Raw genomic sequence first — 20,744 nt, 5'->3', positions numbered from 1 at the left:
AAGGCACGACGGGGGTTACCCGGCAATTGTGTCCCAGCACTGTGTCCACGATCAGCGCCTGGGACAGGGTATGACGGCTGGGACAAGGCACGACGGGGGTTACCGGCCACTGTGTCCCAGCACTGTGTCCACGATCAGCGCCTGGGACAGGGTATGACTGGGGTTACCGGCCACTGTGTCCACGACCCGCCGCCCGCCCAAGGCCTCGGCACTGTACACCGGGGCCTCGGCAATCTCGGGGTTCGTGCCTGCCGAGACCCCCCACCGCAGTACAAGCCTCGGCACCGACCAGGCCTCAGCCTCGCACACAATCTGTCCACCGGGGCTTGCACGTTCGCCGCCACGTCCGCTCCGAGACATTCCCGGGGTTCCCACGACGCACAGGACCTGATGGGACAACCACGCCGCTCCAGTATTCCAAGGACGAATCGCTCCTACGACCACGCCGCCACCGGAACGGGCCACAGGGTTCGGACGTGCCACTCCTATTGGCACGACGTCGCATAGTGATACATGTACTGCCCTCGTCCTCCCTTCAACTATAAAAGGAGAGGACTTGGGCCTCTTAGAGGGAGAGGAAGAAGAAAGACCGGAGAACACATACACACACGCACACATTCCAGCCGCTTGAGAGCAACGTCTCAGACGGCCCACTCACACCCTGCCGAGACCTGGGACTAGTTCCCTCTCTCCCTTAGCTTGTAACCCCCTACTATGAGCACTTCGGTGCAAGAAATGCAAGTTCTATCCCTCAGACTGGACGTAGGGCGCCGATTGCCCGAACCAGTATAAACCTTGTGTCTCTTTGCATCACCATCCGAAATCGGGAGCACGCAGAACAAATTCACTAGTCGGTCGAGGACCCCCCGGTCCGAAACACCGACACAAAGAATGGATGGAGGAACAATTGAGGGAGGAAGCAAGAACACTAGTGCAGTGAGCTTCAAAATATGCTGAGTTCGGGCTCGGGGAGGAAGGAGACGGCCAGGATATAAAGGGGGAGCTTTAGTCCCGGTTGGTGGCTCCAACCGAGACTAAAGGTCCCTCCCAACGGCTACTGCGCCAGACAGAGATGGCAGGGACCTTTAGTCCCGGTTGAAGCCATCAACCGAGATATCTCTAGTCCTGAGCGTAAAAAATACCGGGAGCAGAGCCTATTTTGATCGAGGATCAAAGGCCTGTTCACTAGCGAGTAATCCAGTTCGTCTTGCTTTTTCGCCCACGGGAGAGGCAGTGTGCTTGTTGGCCGCGTGGTTGTGTTCGCTTGTGACAAAAGAAGGAAAGAGTTGCCCGTGCGACGAAGTAATCCCTGCTTAATTAGAGTTAACTTCCGCACTAAATAAAGTTTTTGAACCTGGTTTAGTACACCGCACATTCATTAGGGGCCATGCTTGGGTTCCAAGAAAGAAGCCTTCTGTTGTTAAAGTAGTACGTACAGTACTAGGCAGGACCCCTGGCGTAACACACCGAACGATCGAGTACGTGTGCCGCCGCGTACGAGTATACGATCGGGCACCAGGATGGCAAAGAAAACGTGCAACCAATACTTAACATGGTACGAGATGGGCTCCACAAACTCTGATGCTACCGAGGAAAAAAGAAAATCTGATGCGTGATGTGATGTATAGAATCAGTTTGATAGCAACTGCAGATTGACACGCCCGAGATCGTACGCTGTTGTTGCTGCGAGCTCTCGTACGTGAAACGTGATCCAATCGACGACAGGCGAGATGCCGGGAGGCGGCGGCATCAAAAGGGCCACGGCAACACGTGGGGTCGTCTCCTCGCCAACGATGTGTGGATCATGATGCTCCGGTACAAACCGTCTCCTCCATGTCTCGCCGGCCAGTGCATCCAGGTGGGCGTTCCGGTCTTCCGGAGCTCCTCGACCACCGCCGAGGGGCTCCTCGCCGTGCTCGGCGAGACTGCCAACGTCGTCCAAGGGCGGCAACTTCGAGCTCGGTCTCTTCTCCCCGGGCAACTCCAAGAGGCACTACATAGCATAGGCATCTGGTTCAAGAAAACCTCCAAGCAAACGGTCGTTTGGGTGGCGAACCGGGAGCGCCCGGTCCTTGAGCCGTCGGCCTCTCGCTTCGCGCTGAGCGACCGCGGCGAGCTCGTGCTCCAGGCCACGCCGTCCAACACGCTGCTGTGGTCGTCGAACGCGACCTCCCCGTCGCCGCGCACCACCGCCGCGCCACGCTCCAGGACGACGGCAACCTCGTGGTACGGAGCGACGCCACGGCGTCGCCGCCGTCGTCCCTCGTGACATGGCAGAGCTTCGACCACCCTACAGACACGTGGCTCCCCGGAGCTAATCTAGGCTACGACAGGGCCCGCGGCGTCCACAGCTTCCTCACGTCGTGGACGGACGCCGAGAACCCGGCACCCGGCGCGTTCGCCATGGTGATCGATCCGCACGGGCAGACCAAGCTGGACCTGCTCGCCGGCGGCGAGCGCCGGTACTGGACGACCGGCCTCTGGGACGGCGAGATCTTCGCCATCCTGCCGGAGATGCGGTCGGGCTCCTTCGTCGGCGTCCCCTACGCGCCGAACGCCAGCGTCAACTTCTTCAGCTACCACGACCGGGTGCCGCTGGGCATCCGCAACTTCGTGCTGAACGTGAGCGGGCAGATGCATCGGCGTCAATGGAGCGACACGGCGGGGGACTGGAACCTCTTCTGCTCCGAGCCCCACGACCCGTGCGCCGTCCGCGGCGCGTGCGTGCCCTTCGCCGTGTGCAGCAGCGCCACCAGCCCGCCGGCGTGCCGGTGTCCCGCGGGTTTCGCGCCACGGGTGATGGGGGAGTGGAGGCAAGGGAACATGGCCTCAGGATGCGAGAGGCGGCGAAGCCTGCTGGCGGATTGCCACGCGGACGGGTTCCTCGAACTGCCGTACGCCGTGCAGCTCCCCGGCGGCTCGGCGGAGGAGGCCGCCGGAGCACGGAGCGGCAGGGCGTGCGAGCTCTCCTTCTTGCGGGACTGCTCGTGCAGCGCGTACATTTACGATGGAGAAAAGTGTTCCGTGTGGAAGGGCGAGGTTGCCAACATAAGGAGAGTCTCAAACGATCAAGGCGATCATGGAGTCGCAAGCGTCGTACTTCACCTCCGCGTCGCGGCATCGGAGGTGCCGTCGGCGCGTTCGTCGAAGAAATCAGAGGTGATCCATGGCAGCGGAGTAGCGGCTGCTGCTGACTTACTTCTGACAAGTCTTGTAGTGATCGTCGCCCCGGTGGTAGTGATTTTGCGGAGGCGGCGGGGCAAGGGCAAGGTGACGGCGGTGCAGCCCGGCTCGCTTCTGGTGTTTGACTACCGCGCCGTGAAGGAGGCGACGCGGGATTTCTCGGAGAAGCTCGGGAGCGGGGGCTTCGGCTCCGTCTTCAGGGGCGCGCTCCCGGACGCGACGCCCGTGGCCGTCAAGAAGCTCGACGGCTGGCATCAGGGCCAGTGCGAGAAGCAGTTTCCGCGCCGAGGTGCTCACCCTCGGCATGATCGACCACGTCAACCTCGTCCGCCTCCGCGCTCCGAGGGGAACACGAGGGCGCTCGTGTACGATATTGTGTTAATTTTTCGTTGCACGGCCCCGTTTGGGAATCGAAATCGGTTTGTGTGCGGAGGACATTTCGATTCGTATTCGGATTCGGATCGGCTTACGTTCCAAGCTTTGTGTATATATGATGTACAGGTCGATGCTGTCTTCCAGCCCCGTGTAAATCGTATTCTCTGTGCGCAGGGGCACAGGGGGACAAACCAGGCAGAGGAGGGAAGGATCGGAAGAACGGGCAGACCGAGATGTCGAAGCGGCCGCGCAAAGAGTCGCACGAAGACGACGCAGAGATAAGGAGGGGCTGCAGCCCGAGGACGCCAAAGCCCCTGGGGAGGGGTCCGATACCCTGGTCTCACTCGGCCAATTCGCCGGCGCGGCAGCGATACCTGTACCTGGTGCCGGACGACTGGCAGAGGGGGTGCAGCATTCACAGGTTGGGCGAGGATGACTTCGAGTCCGACGCCGGCCTGGACGCCCGCTCCACCGAGTGCCCTCTCGTCCGCGTTCAGGCGCAGCACGCCTACACGTGCTCCTTCGCGGCCCACGGCTCCAAGATCTTGGCGATGCAACCTGTGGGGTTCATCCCCGTTGACTAGGAATCCAACCAGTGAAACGGTTGTTTGCAACATTCCTATAGGCAAGCAAGTTTTGAGATATTTTACTGAACATGCAAATAAAGCACCATTGAATTGCACTGTTGAATGTTGATTACTCACAGAGTTTCAAGGGGGAGATTGGCTATGACATTGATATAACCAGTAAATTGATTGTTCTGCAAATATCTGAGAAGAAAAGGAATGGGTTAATGCAAAAAATTCTAATGAGACATGTCTAGAGATGAAAATAATTGCACAGGCATCCTTTCATACAATTTTTTCAGGTTTGACAGTCCAGTGAAACTTCGTGGTAGATCACTCGTAAGAGAATTGAAGGAGAGATCCCTGCATCACATTAAATATGAAAATAATGAGAATCAAAACAGAAGGAAAATGAACAAAGAAGGAGGAATTTTACTACACAAATTAAGACCCATCTGACAATGCCCACAAAGTACTTACACTTCTGTCAAACTATAAAGGCTGGAAAATACATCAGTGATATTTCCACCAAACCGATTTCCTGCAAGATTGCTGCACAACGAGAAGAATCGTCAAACAGTCATGCCACCTGAATATATAGTTAGACATAATTACAAATGCATGTATTCGCTGTAGGAACTTACAGTTTCTCAAGCTTCATATAGGGAAGATTGTACTGTACTTGGCTCCCACCACCAAGACTGCTTTGGCTCATGTCACTGCACCAAACGAAAATTGATATACAATGGTTATCAACTGAAGTCTCGCGGCAAACAAAGTTGAGCAAAAGTTGTAATTGGGGACTCATATCCCAACTAAATGAACCCAAGCTATTCATGTGTTGTAGGTCATTTGTGTTCTTTTACGGTACAAAATACTAGGCTATACTAGTGTTCGAAAAGGACCGGTATAAAAACATCCGACGGTCAAGATTAATTGTATACTACTGAAACTTTCACATGTGGTATGGTAGTATACACGAGTAGTATAGATAGTATAAGGGTATCATGGTAAAAGAACACAAATGGCATCACTATAATTTTATTTTTGACACTAGCATAAAGTTTAAAAGACCATTCCATTTTTTTTAGATTAAGGAAAATCACCTATAGCCAAAGACCATTCCATTTGAAATATCAGTTTTTACAATGTAATAATTACTAAATTATCCATAATAATAAACAGTTAGATCTTATATATAATATATACCACTAAGTAGTAGTATTGTGTACCGTAAAAATTTAGTAGTATTGTGTACCGTAAAAAAGCTCAAGGAAAATACACTAAGAGGGAGTAAATAACAAAAGCTATGCTAGGCTGGTAGCAACTATATTGCATCACAAAGCTCACATTTTAGTGACCCCTGATCCTGAGCAGGTGATGCCCTTCCATGACTGGCCACAAGGATCACCACCATTTGCCTGCCAACCATTGAGCTGCCCAGGAGAATTCAGACTAGTAAAGAGTGTACTGAGGACATTAACTGAATGCAAGAGAGACATGAATTAGAGCAGCAGATAGGACACGTCGTTAAATATCTCAGTTCATATACAAACAAATTAGTAAGAATATGCATAGATTCAAGTTAACATAGCATGCATGACTTCTAATCGGGAAATATCACCACGGTTGATAAGGAAAAAAGATCTGCTCAGAGAAACCAATAGGGCAATTTTCATGCTTCACTTGAAGATGAGATTTAGTAAAATACAAAGGAGAAGAGGCGTAGTCAAGAAGCTGCATGAACGGAAAACATTGTGTTATCTATGGGAACAGTTAAAACCAAAATGTCCCTCTGGCAATGGCACTCCTCTATCCACTAGCTCCATCTAGACCTGAGTATTTATCGGGCCGGGTCAAAAAAAAAAGCCCGGTTCATTTCGGGGCGAAAAATTGTGCCCACGACCGTCCCATAGGTGATGTCGGGCTGATTTTTCGAGCCGGGCTCGGACCGGCCTGAATTTTTCGGGCTTGGTTTTCGCTGCCCACGCCAATCCCATAGTCATCGTGGGCGGGCCAAATCCCAGCAGGTTCGGGCTGGACTGGGCCGGGCCAAAAATGCTCAGGTATAGCTCCATCAACACTCGCGAGAATCTAAAAATAGCATCTTGAGTTCAAAAGTGGTGGCACTTTTTTTTTTTGGATAAACCACAGTGCTACTTGAGGTATTAAGTTCAATGGCATCAGCTAACAATAGAATTTTGTTTTAGAACACTTCAGATTTCTAGAAGAGGTGAAGGAAAACCAGAACAACAATAGATAAAGGCAGCTAGAAGAAAAACATAGGGACGTGCTCGCAATCAAGATTTAGATATGTGGTGGTCGCCTGGAGAGACGTGGTCATATAGATGCGAGGGCCAACACAGCAAGTGTCAGCAACACTCACCTTTATATTCCTCAACCTCAAAAAGGAAAAACCATTCAGTCAACTTTACACTGCCGAGGAAAAACTAGACATCCCATCATCGTTTTGCTTCAAATAATAATTTCAGTTTTGGTTGCAAATGGCATATAGGCCGCATAAGTGAAAGATACGCCCAACTAAAATGAGCCCACAATAACCTACAGGCTTGATTACCTGCTACATCCTACATGTCCGAAAGCGTGGAAACTGAATCACTGAAACACTGCACTGCATCAACAAGACAACGACGATTATGAATGGATCAAAATGTGCATAAAAGCTTCGTCTAACATTATGAATGGATACTACTTGTCATTCTATCATGCAAAATTTGAGGATGAATAAAAATTTATGTGAGATTATGTACTATTCATGCACCTATTTGTCTTTTTTGTTTCTTCTTTCATACAGTAGTGAAAACCTGCGGGTTGCAGATAATATTTGATCATATGGATTGGAGATAGAGCTCTGATCAGTTTACAAACTCCTATGTAGTAGCTAATCGACCTGCAAGGCCATTGATGCCTATATAAAGGATCCTATGTATACTCACGGTAACCCCGATTCTAGCGTTACACACGTACGCCGTGAAATCATACAGACTTCGTGCGCTTCTCTCCTTACTACGCGCACATTTGTACGGGCCGTGGCTTCATAGGCCGTTTGTAGTGTCGTGATGGACTTCGAGCGGGCCGAGACGACCTACCTACTACTCTCTCTCCCTGGCTCCCTGCTTTCTTAGAAGAAAAAAAGACAACACCCTCCCTTTTGGCCTCCTGACCAGACCTACCATCTACCATCCGGCAATCCCCAATTCCCCGATCCAGTCACCGCGTCGCCTCCTCCTTCCTCGGTTCTCCTCCCCAACTCGCTAGGAACCGACGGCCGTCCGCGATCGGCGTTTAGGGTTCGATCGCTGCTCCTCGACAATAGTCTAGCAGTCCCTGCCTCCCAGGTAAGGCTAGCACCTCTCTGCGCTCTCGTTTCGCATCAACTCGGAGTCCACGCGGACCCATCAGCTCGAGCGTGCCGTGGGCTCGTGGCGCTCATCGCGCGTTAGGGTTTCCTTTATGTTTCTGTTGTTTCCAGTTGCGGAGCTGGTGAATCCGCACGCCTAGGGCTAGTCCTGTGGTCGGATTGATCCTCCGCAGCCACTCCATAGTTTCGATCTGAATTACTTTGGTCCAATCTGATGCCCTTTTCGCTTCGGTTATTTCAATGTGAAATCCAGCCCTGCTTCTTCCGGGGTGATTTTGCGGTTATGGCGGTGTACAACAAGGAGAGTTGGGAGAAGCGCAAGTATAGCAGGGGAGAAGGTGATGACAGCCCACGGGGCGGACTTAGAGAAATGAGCATTGGGGAGGATTGCAAGAACACAAGGAACAGACAGAGGGAGCCCATCTGGAGGGATCCACGGGCTCGGGCCACTCATCATGGGTTAGGCTCCTCCATCTCCCACATGTTCTCTCTTTGTTCTTCACTGTGCTTTGGCTTCTAAGATCACATGTTTCGAAGTAAATGAAAGAGTAGTTAATGTCATTTATTGTCCTTCTTTATTTACATTTTGCATTTACTGTTCTGGTGATCTCTGCTCTGTACCGTTAGAAGAAAAATAGGATAGACACTTGGTCTTCTTCTCCCGACGAAACTCTTAGAATGTTGTGACGGATTCCGCTTTGGACCGTTTTCCACCAATTATATCCTGATTTTCTTGCTCTGCGTCGAACGGCTCTGAGTGTGAATGTTTGGCATACACTGACCGAAGAATTTTCTCCTTTGCTCCCTCCTGAAGGCGAAAGGGTATTATATAGTACTTAGCAATTGTTGCGACCTCCATGGCGACGATCGCGAGCAGGACTGTGCTGTTGCCGGCAAGGCAGGCGCAACGGGGATGGTCGGCGGGAGCTCAGCCACCCGCCGCGCAAGCGGATTCAGCACACGGACGATGTTGGCAGTCTCGCCGAGGAGGCCCTCGGTGGTGGTCGAGGAGCTCCGGAAGACTGGAACGCCCACCTGGATGCACTGGCCGGTGAGACATGGAGGAGACGACGCCGGTTTGGGATGGCACGTTTGTACCGGAGCATCATGATCCACCGCCCTGGGCACATCGTTGGCGAGGAGACGACCCCACGTGTTGTCGTGGCCCTTTTGATGCCGCCGCCTCCCGGCATCTCGCCTGTCGTCGATTGGATCACGTTTCACGTACGAGAGCTCGCAGCAACAACAGCGTACGATCTCGAGCGTGTCAATCTGCAGTTGCTATCAAACTGATTCTATATATCACATCACACATCAGATTTTCTTTTTTCCTCGGTAGCATCAGAGTTTGTGGAGCCCATCTTGTACCATGTTAAGTATTGGTTGCACGTTTTCTTTGCCATCCTGGTGCCCGATTGTATACTCGTACGCGGCGGCACATGTACTCGATCGTTCGGTGTGTTACGCCAGGGGTCCTGCCTAGTACTGTACGTACTACTTTAACAACAGAAGGTTTCTTTCTTGGAACCCAGGCATGGCCCCTAATGAATATGCGGAGTACTAAACCAAGTTCAAAAACTTTATTTAGTGCGGAAGCTAACTCTAATTAAGCAGGAATTACTTCGTCGCACGGGCAACTTTTTTTCTTCTTTTGTCACAAGCCGAACACAACCACGCGGCCAACAAGCACACTGCCTCTCCCGTGGGCGAAAAAGCAAGACGAACTGGATTACTGGAACCTGATGATCAATCAAAGGGAACCGATCAATGGAATCAACGGCGGATCCGGCATCCGCGTGGAAAGCGCGCTCGTAACCGCCTCTCCTCCGGTCCTCCACCATCGGGAACAAAACAAACCGTCCCAACCCATCAGCGATAGATAATGGAAATTTGATAGGATCAAACTTGACACTTCTTTGTGTAATGAAGATCCCTGGTGCAGAAGAATGAAAATTTGATAGGATAAACAAGATGACACCATTATGCAAGGTAATATTCCTTGGTATGATCGAGATTGTGTACCGTCTGTATAGAAATGGTCTCTCACTCGGTGGTAACTTCTCGTTGAATGACTTCTACTGGACACTGGATCAAAAGGTGAAAATTGCAGCCTATGTCAAGAAGTTTGTCTCTAAGAGATACTGGAAAAATATGAAATTGGATTACCGACGGCTGCGCAAGTTGATCTCGAAATTGCTAGAGGAGGTGTAACATCGACATCCCAACTGATTTACATGACCTATTTGATCTTATGAGATCTTATAATTCAGTTAAGCACCAGAAGCTGATAAGGTACAATTTTTGTCTCATGGATGATATATCCAAGAGGGAGGTACAATTTTTGTCTCATGGATGATATATCCAAGAGGGAGTACACAATAACTTTGTTCAAAGAGATGGTGAAACTTGATAAGGAGGATTATGAGAAATTCGGGGATTCCTATGGAACGTATAGAACTTACAATGCTTTGAGTTTCATCACTGTACCGGAAGGTTGGGGTGAGGATGTGTGTGGCAATACGTTTGTCAAGAACATATATGAGAAAATAAGGCTTGATCAGGGGCGGCACTGGATAGTGGAGCGGCACGGGATAGGACAGACCAAACAATTCGTAAAGTTTATGCGTCACAGTTTGGTTCATTTGCCAGATCACGCCTTCGATGAGAAAAAGAAAACTCACTTTTATGACACACAAGTTGTTGACATGGTTCACTATCAAAGTGGGTTTTACTGTTCTCATCAAAGGCATGATCTGACAAATGAACTAAATTGTGGCGCATAAACATTACGAATTGTTTCGTCTGTCCTATCCCATGCTGCCCCACTATCCAGTGCTGCCCCTGATCAAGCCTCATTTTCTCATATATCTTCTTCACAAACGTATTGCCACACACATCCTCACCCCAACTTACTGGTACAGTGATGAAATTCAAAGCACTGTAAGTTCTATACACCCCAACCTTCCGGTACAGTGATGAAACTCAAAGCATTGTAAGTTCTGTACGTTCCATAGGAATCCCCAAATTTCTCATAATCCTCCTTATCAAGTTTCACCATCTCTGTGAACAAAGTTATTGTGTACTCCCTCTTGGATATATCATACATGAGACAGAAATTGTACCTTATCAGCTCCTGGTGCTTAACTGAATTATAAGATCAAATAGGCCATGTAAATCAGTTGGGATGCCGATTTTACACCTCCTCTAGCAATTTCGACATCAACTTGCGCAGCCGTCGGTAATCCAATTTCATATTTTTCCAGTTTCTCTTATAGACAAACTTCTTGACATAGGCTGCAATCTTCACCTTTTGATCCAGTGTCCAGTAGAAGTCATTCAACGAGAAGTTACCACCGAGTGAGAGACCATTTCTATACAGACGGTACACAATCTCGATCATACCAAGGAATATTACCTTGCATAATGGTGTCATCTTGTTTATCCTATCAAATTTCCATTCTTCTGCACCAGGGATCTTCATTACACAAAGAAGTGCCAAGTTTGAACCAGACAAGTAATCTTGCAACTTTTCGAAACCAACTTCATGTGGACATAAAAATATGTTGTGGCATTTGGCAAGCAGCTCTAGAATTGCCTTAGATATATCTGATTCGGCTGAACAAACAACATGAATAGCTTGCAATTTCTTGTTTTCATCATAAAGTTGTTTGTTCTCATCTTCGACAATCTTAAGCTGCTTCTTTGCATATTTGAGCCGTTGTAATTTCTTGTTTTCCTCAAAAAGCTGCTTGTTCTCATCTTTAACCATCTTAAGCTGCTTCTCTGCATACTCTAGCTGTTGGATAAGATACTCCTTCTCTAGCAAAACCTCTTGCTGGCAGGTTTTATGCAAATATAGTTCAAAGTCCTCGGATTCCCTAGAATAAAACGTCGCAAGCTATTAAACGCAGGCTTGAAAAAATTATCATCACACGATGCATAAAATTGTAGGTAAAGTAAAAGTATAGGGCATTTGCTCAATAGTTCTACAGATGCAATAGACATCATTATACGCCGTAATCAACAACCAAAATTGGCCCCATTGTAAACCCAAAGGATCTATAATGACTGGACAAACCACCGCATAAACATCTCACAGTTCACTGTGATCAAACTACAATGGTATCACACGTCCAGCCGCTGCTTCCACCAGCAGATCACCCCCGAAAGTACCGAAAAATTGACAAAATATCACCAAAACCTTACCAAATCAAAGCCCTAAACCCACTACAAGATGCTTGAAACAGCAACTTCACCACCATTAAAACCGAGCAAAAAGGTTATTCTTAGCTCATAACAGGGTTTAGGATAAATAGGACCACAGCCTCAGAGTTAGCATAGACCACTTCAACACTAAGGAAAGATGGGGAACTTACCTTGCAAATTCAGAAGCAGGCACAGGGCTATCAACATTGGCATTCTTCTGCTCTGTCTCGTTAGCAGACACCACTTTCTCAGCTTCTGTTCCTGCATAATCATTGTAAACATAGCAGCCACCATTGCTATAGAGGTTTCCATCAACATTGTTGTAATTGATGCCAGAATCTTGATGGGAATTGTTGGTAGGTCTTTTCTTGTCATCCTCTAGAGGAATCCAATGCTCTTTTCTATGCGGAACCAATATAGCATGCCCCTGCCTCAGTTTCCTCTGCTCCGTCAGCTATCTCCTCGCTCCGTCAGCTTTGTTTCATCCACCCTTAGTCCTACACCTCGCATCCAGCAAGAGCATAGCAGGTGAGACGCAAACCAAAGTGCACATGAAAACAAATAAGCGCATAAAGATCATTGATAACCTGGACAATAAACCCAATCTACCGATCAGCAATAACGGCATAAAGATAACTGTGTTGGCGCAACTTTACTATTTATGCAGAATAGAACAATCGACACAAACGGCAAGAATACGCCACACTAATATAATATTGAATTAGGAATTAGTAGATTTGATCCAACAAGATCTGAATTAGGAATCATATAACTAGCTAGCAGATTCATAATGAACCGGATCCACATGGCACACATCGATTGACAAAATGAAGAATATAATTTGAACGGAATACTAATCTTTAGCCACATCACAATAACACAAAGGCCAACCAATGGAAGCAGCCAGCGTGATCATCTAATCTATAGATGAGACGTGATCATCTAATCTAGATGAGAGGAACGCCAACCAATCACAACCACCAACTATCCAACACGATCATCTAATCTCAATGAGCGAACCCACCACCGTGATCATCTAATCTAGATGACGGGAACCAGAAGGCGGGGATCAAGGGTTGGGAAGCGGTGGATACGTACCTTAGTCGTTGCCGTGCTGCAGCTTGGTGTCCTCGGATTCCCTGGAATAAAACGTCACAAGCTATTAAACCCCAGGCTTGAAAAAATTATCATCACAAGCTATTAAACCCCATACGTACCATAGTTGTTGTCGTGCTGTTCCGCTTGGCCAAGGAGGTGGTCCTGACGCTCCAGTCCTTGACGGACATGAAGATGGTGCGCCCATCCGGATGCAACGCGTAGCTGCTGACGTGGCTGGAGTCGAAGGGCGGGAAAGGTTCCACGCTGGTCCAGGACCACGACGACTCGTCATCAGGTTGCGGCTCAGGCCCCAACACTTCGAGGTAGCGGAAGACGAACGACACGAGCCTGTCGCCAACGGAGGTGTGCACGAGTTTGCTGGTGCCCGTGACCGCTCGACTCTTGGGCAAAGGGTACACCGTCATCTCCAGCGTCTTGGGGATGCTGAGGCTGAACCCCGCAGGTTGCATCGCCAAGATCTTGGAGTCGTGGTCCGTGAAGGAGCACGTGTAGGCGTGCTGCGCCTGAACGCGGACGAGAGGGCACTCGGCGGGGCGGGCGTCCATGCTGGTGTTGGACTCGAAGTCATCCTCGCCCAACCTGTGAGTGTTGTACCCCCTCTGCCAGTCGTCCAACACCAGGTACAGGTATCGCTGCCGCGTCGGCAAATTGGCCGAGTGAGACCAGGGTACCAGACCCCTCACCAGGGGGTCGCTTCGACATCTCCGTCTGCCCGTTCCTCCTTCCCTCCTCTGCCTGGTTTCTCCCCCTGGTGCCCCTGCGCACAGAGAATACGATTTACACGGGGCTGGAAGACAGCATCGACCTGTACATCATATATACACAAAGTTTGGAACGTAAGCCAATCCGAATATGAATCGAAATGTCCTCCGCACACAAACCGATTTCGATTCCCAAACGGGGCCGTGCAACGAAAAATTAACACAAACAACAAAGGAAACAACTGCACCCGAGATCGGACTGTACCCCAAGAAAAACAGCACCAAATCGTTTTCCACCCTAAACCCAAATCAGTATCATCCTAGAAACGGAGGTTTCCTGAATCGAAATATCCTCGGCTTGGAAACAAAACCCAAAAAGAAAGCATCTTGACCGACTTGCAACACCGATTGGAATGTGCAGCGTAAGTTTTCAAGAAAAAGACCTTGCTCCGGCCGATTCGAGGTTTTGAGGCAGGGTCCTTGCCTTGATGTCCGTCACTGAGGCACGACATCCTCATGAGCTCATGGCGGAGGAGCAGCTCTTGCTGATGTGTTGCTTTTCGCACGGGACTCCGTGAGCGCGGGGACAGGCATGGATCCGCCCGTGAGCATGGGCATGCGGACGGTGGAGGCAGCTAGGCTTAGGCTTGTGGCGACGCGGAGAGAAGGGAATGGAGCGGCGCAGCTACGGCCTAGCGGCGGCGTGGAGAAGGGGCGTCGGGTCTGGGAATAGGGAAGGGCGGACCGTGGACCATGGACGGCTGGCCGAGTAGGAGGCGTTAGGGTTTGTTGTTGGGCTGGTTCTTGAGCGGGCTTTTGTTGGGCTGCTCCGCTGGTGTTCAGTTCGATTATCCAAGGGTGTACATAAATTTGTTCTTTTAATGATTGGCTGTTTATTGAGTACTTCTTCACAAATTTATTTGATATGAAAGAATGGGTAGCTCCTGAATCAAATAGTACTAGGTTAGGATGGCCAATTGTTAATAAGTTACCTGACTCCACATTGTTGGATTCCTCTGCTCGGTTTCCAGCCGGAAGCTTTCCCTTGCGATTCAGCTGCCCTCCATTATTGTTACTGTTGTTTGAATTGGGAACTCGAGTTAATGTAGGGTGGTTATTGGCTTGAGGAGGTCCTGGCAAGTACAGGGGTTGTGTAGGTGGAGGCAGAGGCATGGCCTTTTGATTTCCTTGCCCCACTTGTTTATTAGTTGGCTGAAATTTTGGACACTCATATTTAGTATGCCCTGCTTGACCACACTCAACACCTACCCCCACGGTATTTGCAGGTATTTGGATGGTGATTTTTCCTACATATTGGACAGTTTCTTGGTTGGGCTCTAGGGGATTCAGTTCTATACTGTTCACCAATATCTTCCTTTCTGAATTTCCCTTGGTAGGACATGTTTCCATATTTAGGCTTCTTAATTGGATGTCCCAATTCTTTCCTTTCTTCTCTGAATGTGTCAAGTTCAAATGCTTCCACCCTCCGTTTAAGTGGTTGGCGAAGCCCACTCTCAAAGCGTCGAGCCCTTGAACTGTCAGTTCTAACAAATTCTGGAGCAAAACGAGCCAGCCTTGAAAATTCAATCTCATACTCTGAGACAGATTTATTTCCTTGGTTCAGCTCTAAAACTTCTTTTTCTTTCATTCGCTTCATACTTTCTTAAATAGGTTCCATGTGATCTCTAAGTCTTCAGGATATAACTTCTTATGAGCATCCCACCACTCGAAGGCACTTGACTGTAACATGTAACTGCATATGTAACGTTTTCACTTTCAGTACACCCCATGGCACCAGATGCCTTTTCCTTGGCTGTAATCCAATCTTCTGCTACAAGGGGGTTTGCTGTTGGAGAGAAAGATGGAGGATTCAAGTTTCTAAATTCTGCAAGCCGATTACGGTTTGCATCCTTTCTTGCCATGCATTCTATGATGTCCATCTGCCGCTGTTGAGTTTGTTGTTGCTTTCCCAGTATATCAGCCAGCATTTGGGACAATGGTTCTTGCTCAGCTATCACAAGCCCTGTGCTACTATTTGCCCCATTTTGGGTTGTGCTATGACCATTCCCCGTGCCCTCCATTCTATAATAAAGAAGTTATTATTTAGTAAATTTAGGTGGTACAGGTTAGTAGAGAGCAATACACATGTACAGATTTACGTATGAGCTTGCTGGTGTCAAGTGCAAGCATAGAAGTAACTCAGATTCAACTTTTTTATATATATTCAGTCCATGTTTAAATTCAAACTTTTATTTTGTGAGTCCACCTGTTATTTAAATCTGTGAATTAATTGAAATATATGTCTCTGCATTCACAAGCATTGGTCGACAGAGATAGGCACACTTTCTCAATTGTAGTATATAGTTAGTTACTTAGCATTTTTTTCGTCATTTATTCTTTCCTGGCCACCATGTACTTTTATCCAAAGATCACAAAATTTAGTACGGGAATAGTAAAACATTTGTGCCATCATAAACACCAAACATGATAAAGCAAAGTTCTGTTATACAGGCCACCTTACAACTGAAAGCAAGCAAGCAGGACAACTGAAGACAAGCAAACACTAACTGTGAGTCCAGAAGCACTCTTATGCAGTTCAAACCTAACTGTAAACGGCAACTATGATCATCTTTTCCCCTCCTAGTTCTACTGAAGTAAGTGGTGCCCACCAGTAACAATCTAAAGCTTCCCAAGTTACCGGCTGCCTTGCAACTCATGAGACACAAAATCAGGCCCCCCGGCCTAACAAAAAGAAGCCTGAGTTTACGAGGCATACGTCAACCAACTGTGTTAATGAAGTTGCTAAAAAGAAAACACGCCCCATCCTGCTACCCTTTAGACACTGCCATAGCCACTATCAGAGCCACCACGATGAAGTGCCGCCAGAGCCTGACGCAGCCCAAGGATGCGACGGAAGAAGCTCTTGGTCAGTAGCTTCAGGAAAGAACGCTGATTCTCAGTAGTGAGAAGCATCCTAAGCAGCTCACTGCAGAGTATCTCAACATCATGAACCTTCTCCTGCAGGTTTGCGAACTGATTGCGCAGCACAACAACCTGAGGGTAATTGATGCCTTGAAGTTCAAGTTGATACTCTGCTGCAAGTGCATGGATAGCCATCAGGGAAGCAGTCTGCTCAGCATCTGCAACAGTAGGACCAGTAGCCTCATAATAGAAACATGGTTTTAGGTATATGGGCCCTCTAAATTTTGAAAACCCCTTTGAGGCTCATATTTCAACTTTTTCTAGCATGTTTAATGGATATATAATTTTGAAAGTTGAACCATTAATCCCGGAAGTGCCTAGAAAATTACCTTTAATCATAGAAAATGGTTTTAAGTTTATGACCTCTCTCAATCTTGAAGAACCTTAGACATAATACCCTCTGAGAGTGTCATATTTATATGTTTTTCCTAGCAATGTGAATGGGTAAATATTTTTGTAAGGAAAATTCTGGGAAATTATATAAATTATCTATTGAATAGATTAATCAACATTAATTAATTTTGCACTTGTTTCATGCATTTAAACACATGAAGTGTGCCTGTAGCAATTGTATGAATAATGTAGGATGTGACATGAAGTCCATTATTTCTTGAAGAAATGTAATATTGGTTTTATGCATAGCACAATGTAATTTCCAGAAGAAATGCTATATAACTCTGAAAGTTATTTTAGCTAATTGAAATCAACATATTTACTTCCCAACATGGCATTATGCTTTTACAATAGCAGTAAAATCTTAAGAAGTATGTCCACTATTTGAGTTCATACATAACATGAAGTTATGCAGAATTGATATGTTTTCTTGAAGAATCATATTGTGTTGCCACGTTGGCACTTTTGCAATTCAAGACGAATATGCATAAACTCAATATAGAAAATATTATGCAATCAGAAGTTGTATAAAACATGGAAGTGGAAGGGGAATAATGTACATTTCAGAAGCAATTTTGGGCTTAGGGGGAGATGCATTGAGACTGTTGTCGGTGTTTTATACCCGGCAACCTACCGAGAAGTATCCCGAGGTAGTAGATTCGTTGGTGGGGGATCGCCGGACCTGTAACATGAAGGTAAAAGCGAGGACACAAGACATAGATTTATATAGGTTCGGGCCGCCAGAGTAGCGTAATACCCTACATCCTATTTGGGGTGTTGTATGTTGTGCCCTACGCTTGGGTGTTGTTTGATATTGAGGATTTGGTCCTCTGTTGTGATTCTATGAGGTCTTGGCCTACCGATTTAGGGACCCCTTGTCACGCCCCAAACATAAACTTGGAGATGGCAGCCAGCATACACTCGTGAACACTTGCAGTTCATAAGGGTACAAGGCTATGTGGAACAGTAGTTTCATCTCAACTGAAGTGACATTCATTCTTTATTCATGATTCCAAGCATACAAGAGTTACATTGGTGTACTGATCACCAATTTAATTGTGATAGAAACTAAACTACAGCTACTGTTGTTCATAGTCGTCACTCCCCATCCCGACCACACCTTCGTCTTCTTTCATTTCTGCGCATATCAGTAAAACACAAGCAAGCAATGAGCATGTTACCACACTCAGCAAGTTAAGTTCTGAATATATGTTCCTGCTTACCACAGGAGAGTTGGCATTAAAAGATAAACAGGGACAATAATAGTTCATAGTCTTTAGTATTTCTCTGCAGAGAAGTATTCATTAAGTCATCATAATTTCCACCTTATAGTATTACCCCATCTCTGAGAAACCTACACCATATCCTCTACTTGAGTGAGGATGCCCATCTCACCCTGATACTGGCCTTGCCGCATATCGCAGTTTCAAGGATTGGCTGTCCCAGGCTAAGTAATACACAATTCTTTTCCCAAATTATGACGACTAGAGTTCAGTTTTTAATTATCATCTCATAGTTGGTTACATGTCATGATTTAATAGGTTCTGATATGCGCAGTTTGCCTTGATTGGTTCACCGTGTTCTTCCTTGTCCTCCTTGCAATCAGGACCTAACATATTGGATGAGTTTCAGTTAAATTATTACAGTCTTTGGCATCCAATTTAATTAGTGAGAGTAATTATTAAATGTTGACAGTTCATCAAGTGGGCACAAATTCATCAATGCTACAGACTGGGTAGTATTTAGATCAATACCATGTGCAAGTATTCATCAGTTCAGTTCAAGCAACATCAAGTGTGACACCTCCAGAGTCAATCTATAATAGATGTTCTTTTGTATGTAAAATAACATGTGTTCTTCGGTTATTTTATTCTAATTACAGGGCTCTGGACTCATGTAAACATGCTCAAAAGCATTCATCCAGAGTACTACGTTCTTGCCGGGAGCAATGACGCTGGTATCAGGACCATGGTTCATCAACTAATATCATTTATCAGTGCACATGTAAGTACAATGTTTAGTTAATTTAGGTTGCCAAGGGGGTACCTTCTAAACTCGGATCTTAAAATTCAAATTTTAAAATTCTTGAGTTACTATTCACAGCACTATTCAAATTCAGATTTACTATTTAAATTCGGGATATAAACAGTGCCCGAGCACTCACCGGGAGTGGCTCAACCACTTCACTATTCAAGGCAAGCGTCGCTTTCACGAGCAAATATTTTATGCACGCGGGATGAGCGAGCGCGCGATTAGTGAATATAAAAATTGATATGTCGCTTTCGCGATTAGCTAATCTGGTGCTTAGTGAATATGCTTATGCGGAATATTTCTAAGGATCTTCTGCAGGCTGGCGAGACCAAAAGTTCAGCCGGTCGTATGTACTATGCTTGTGACAGTCCTATTCGGTACTCACCGTATGCATCACTAACTTGCTTCAGAACTAGACTATCCCGGTCTACTTCCTTGCTATCCCCAGCCACGAACACACAGTACTCAGGCTCTATCGTCTCCCCAGGCAGTTCCACCCAAGGGGAACACTTCTCTGCGCACACAGGGTTCTCTACAAACGCCGCTATCTGGGCTAACACGAGAACAACAAACGCAGAGGTTTCTCCTCTAGGGTCCCTAGCATAGAGACGTCGCCCCATATGAACGAGCTTAAAGGAAGGCAGGGATTCAAACGGAAAAGCTTAATTCATTTCCACAAAGCTTACATACGGCTTTTCCTTTTGGGAAACTCCAAGCACTTAGCACAAACCTTAGGGATTACCTTACAAGCGCAGGATGATCACGGGGACCTCCTTTATTCTCTAATTTACAAAGGTGGAGTGATACAGCGGTGGTGTGTGATTACTACTAATGGTGGATTGATTCTCATAGAGCTTCTGAGATCATATGTTCATGGTGTATGTGTGTGGGTGGAGAGTTGGTGGAGTGGGTGGTGGATGAGAGTGTGTGTCTTCGGTGTCTGAGCTTTCTTCGATGGTGGTCTGGTGTTTCGATGATGAATGAATGCGCCCGGCGTCTCGCTTTATAGCATGAGGAGGCGTCCTTCATGCTTATCATCTGAAGGAGCGAGCCTATCGTCAGACAAAGCCTTTGAGGCAAAGTCATCGTCTGAGGAGCCTTTACGACGAAGTTCTTCAATTATCTTTCTTTACTGTTGCCTGGACAGCTGGACGGAGAATAATTGTCCTGGCTATAGTAGATTGACTGTATATTCTTTTTGCACTGTCCTCCATCGCGCACGATAGTATCCTTCTAGATATTCTTAGATATGGTCTTCCACGCCCGAATGATTGATGTTGCAAACATCAAATCAAGGATAGGCATGCGGTATTATCTCTATGGCATGTATTATTGATAGGCATGCGGTATTATCTCCATGGCATGTATTATTATCTCTTCCCCCGGATAAATTGTTGATAAACCTTATCAACATAAGAAGTATATTTCTTGTATGGATATATTGATATTGAACTGAGTCTATATTGACTCTTCAATATTTTCTTCGTTGTCCACTTCTTCAGGTTGCCATATTTCATACCAGGACAACAATTCACGATATTCTTTTCGTAATTGACATCTTTGCCATAACTTGGCTTTATTAGTCTGCCAACTTCTCTTTGTATTATACTATATCTTCCATAGTATTCTCTCAAGAATACTTTTATTATTTTATTTGGTACATCATATATATTCAGAAGCAAATTTGGTATTCCCTTCTAATTCTTTTGCTTCACTACAAATTCTCCAATTATCATGGTTCGTGTCTTTTACGAACAACTCTTCATAATTTTGCCATGAATCTGAATTCCATGTAGTAGGAATTTG

The 20,744-nt window shown here is 46.8% G+C and overlaps 1 protein-coding gene, 1 long non-coding RNA gene and 1 pseudogene across 7 annotated transcripts; 2 read left to right on the top strand and 1 right to left on the bottom strand.

The window, feature by feature from the left end:
* LOC136532230 (G-type lectin S-receptor-like serine/threonine-protein kinase At2g19130) overlaps positions 1 to 3,969 on the top strand; it is an 11,574-nt pseudogene extending 7,605 nt beyond the window's left edge.
* A 3,334-nt stretch (positions 3,970 to 7,303) lies between these two features.
* Positions 7,304 to 19,025, top strand: LOC136532228 (uncharacterized). Of its 4 annotated transcripts, XR_010778200.1 has the most exons (4): positions 7,304 to 7,483; positions 7,760 to 7,965; positions 16,044 to 16,101; positions 16,557 to 18,779. It is a non-coding gene; the product is annotated as an uncharacterized lncRNA (long non-coding RNA). The 4 variants fall into 4 exon arrangements; XR_010778199.1 differs by lacking the exons at positions 16,044 to 16,101; positions 16,557 to 18,779 and adding an exon at positions 18,790 to 19,025; XR_010778197.1 differs by having other exon boundaries at positions 16,044 to 18,779.
* LOC136532227 (uncharacterized) lies at positions 9,541 to 14,681 on the bottom strand. 3 transcript variants are annotated; one of them, XR_010778196.1, is made up of 5 exons: positions 13,976 to 14,676; positions 12,930 to 13,636; positions 12,811 to 12,851; positions 11,883 to 12,209; positions 9,541 to 11,384 (listed from the first exon to the last, which is right to left on the bottom strand). XR_010778196.1 is itself a non-coding variant. In XM_066524833.1 (5 exons), the coding sequence occupies exons 1-4, from the start codon at positions 14,048 to 14,050 to the stop codon at positions 12,194 to 12,196; spliced, it is 750 nt and encodes a 249-aa protein (XP_066380930.1). In that variant the 5' UTR covers positions 14,051 to 14,681; the 3' UTR covers positions 9,541 to 11,384; positions 11,883 to 12,193. The 3 variants fall into 3 exon arrangements, 1 of the variants encoding a protein (XP_066380930.1); XM_066524833.1 differs by having other exon boundaries at positions 12,930 to 13,588; positions 14,017 to 14,681; XR_010778195.1 differs by having other exon boundaries at positions 9,542 to 11,384; positions 12,930 to 13,588; positions 13,976 to 14,567.
* Positions 19,026 to 20,744: the final 1,719 nt, after the last annotated feature.

This window comes from Miscanthus floridulus, unplaced genomic scaffold (assembly GCF_019320115.1).
Source record: "Miscanthus floridulus cultivar M001 unplaced genomic scaffold, ASM1932011v1 fs_550_9_10, whole genome shotgun sequence".
Taxonomy (NCBI): domain Eukaryota; kingdom Viridiplantae; phylum Streptophyta; class Magnoliopsida; order Poales; family Poaceae; genus Miscanthus; species Miscanthus floridulus.
This window is presented reverse-complemented; position numbering and strand designations above follow the sequence as displayed.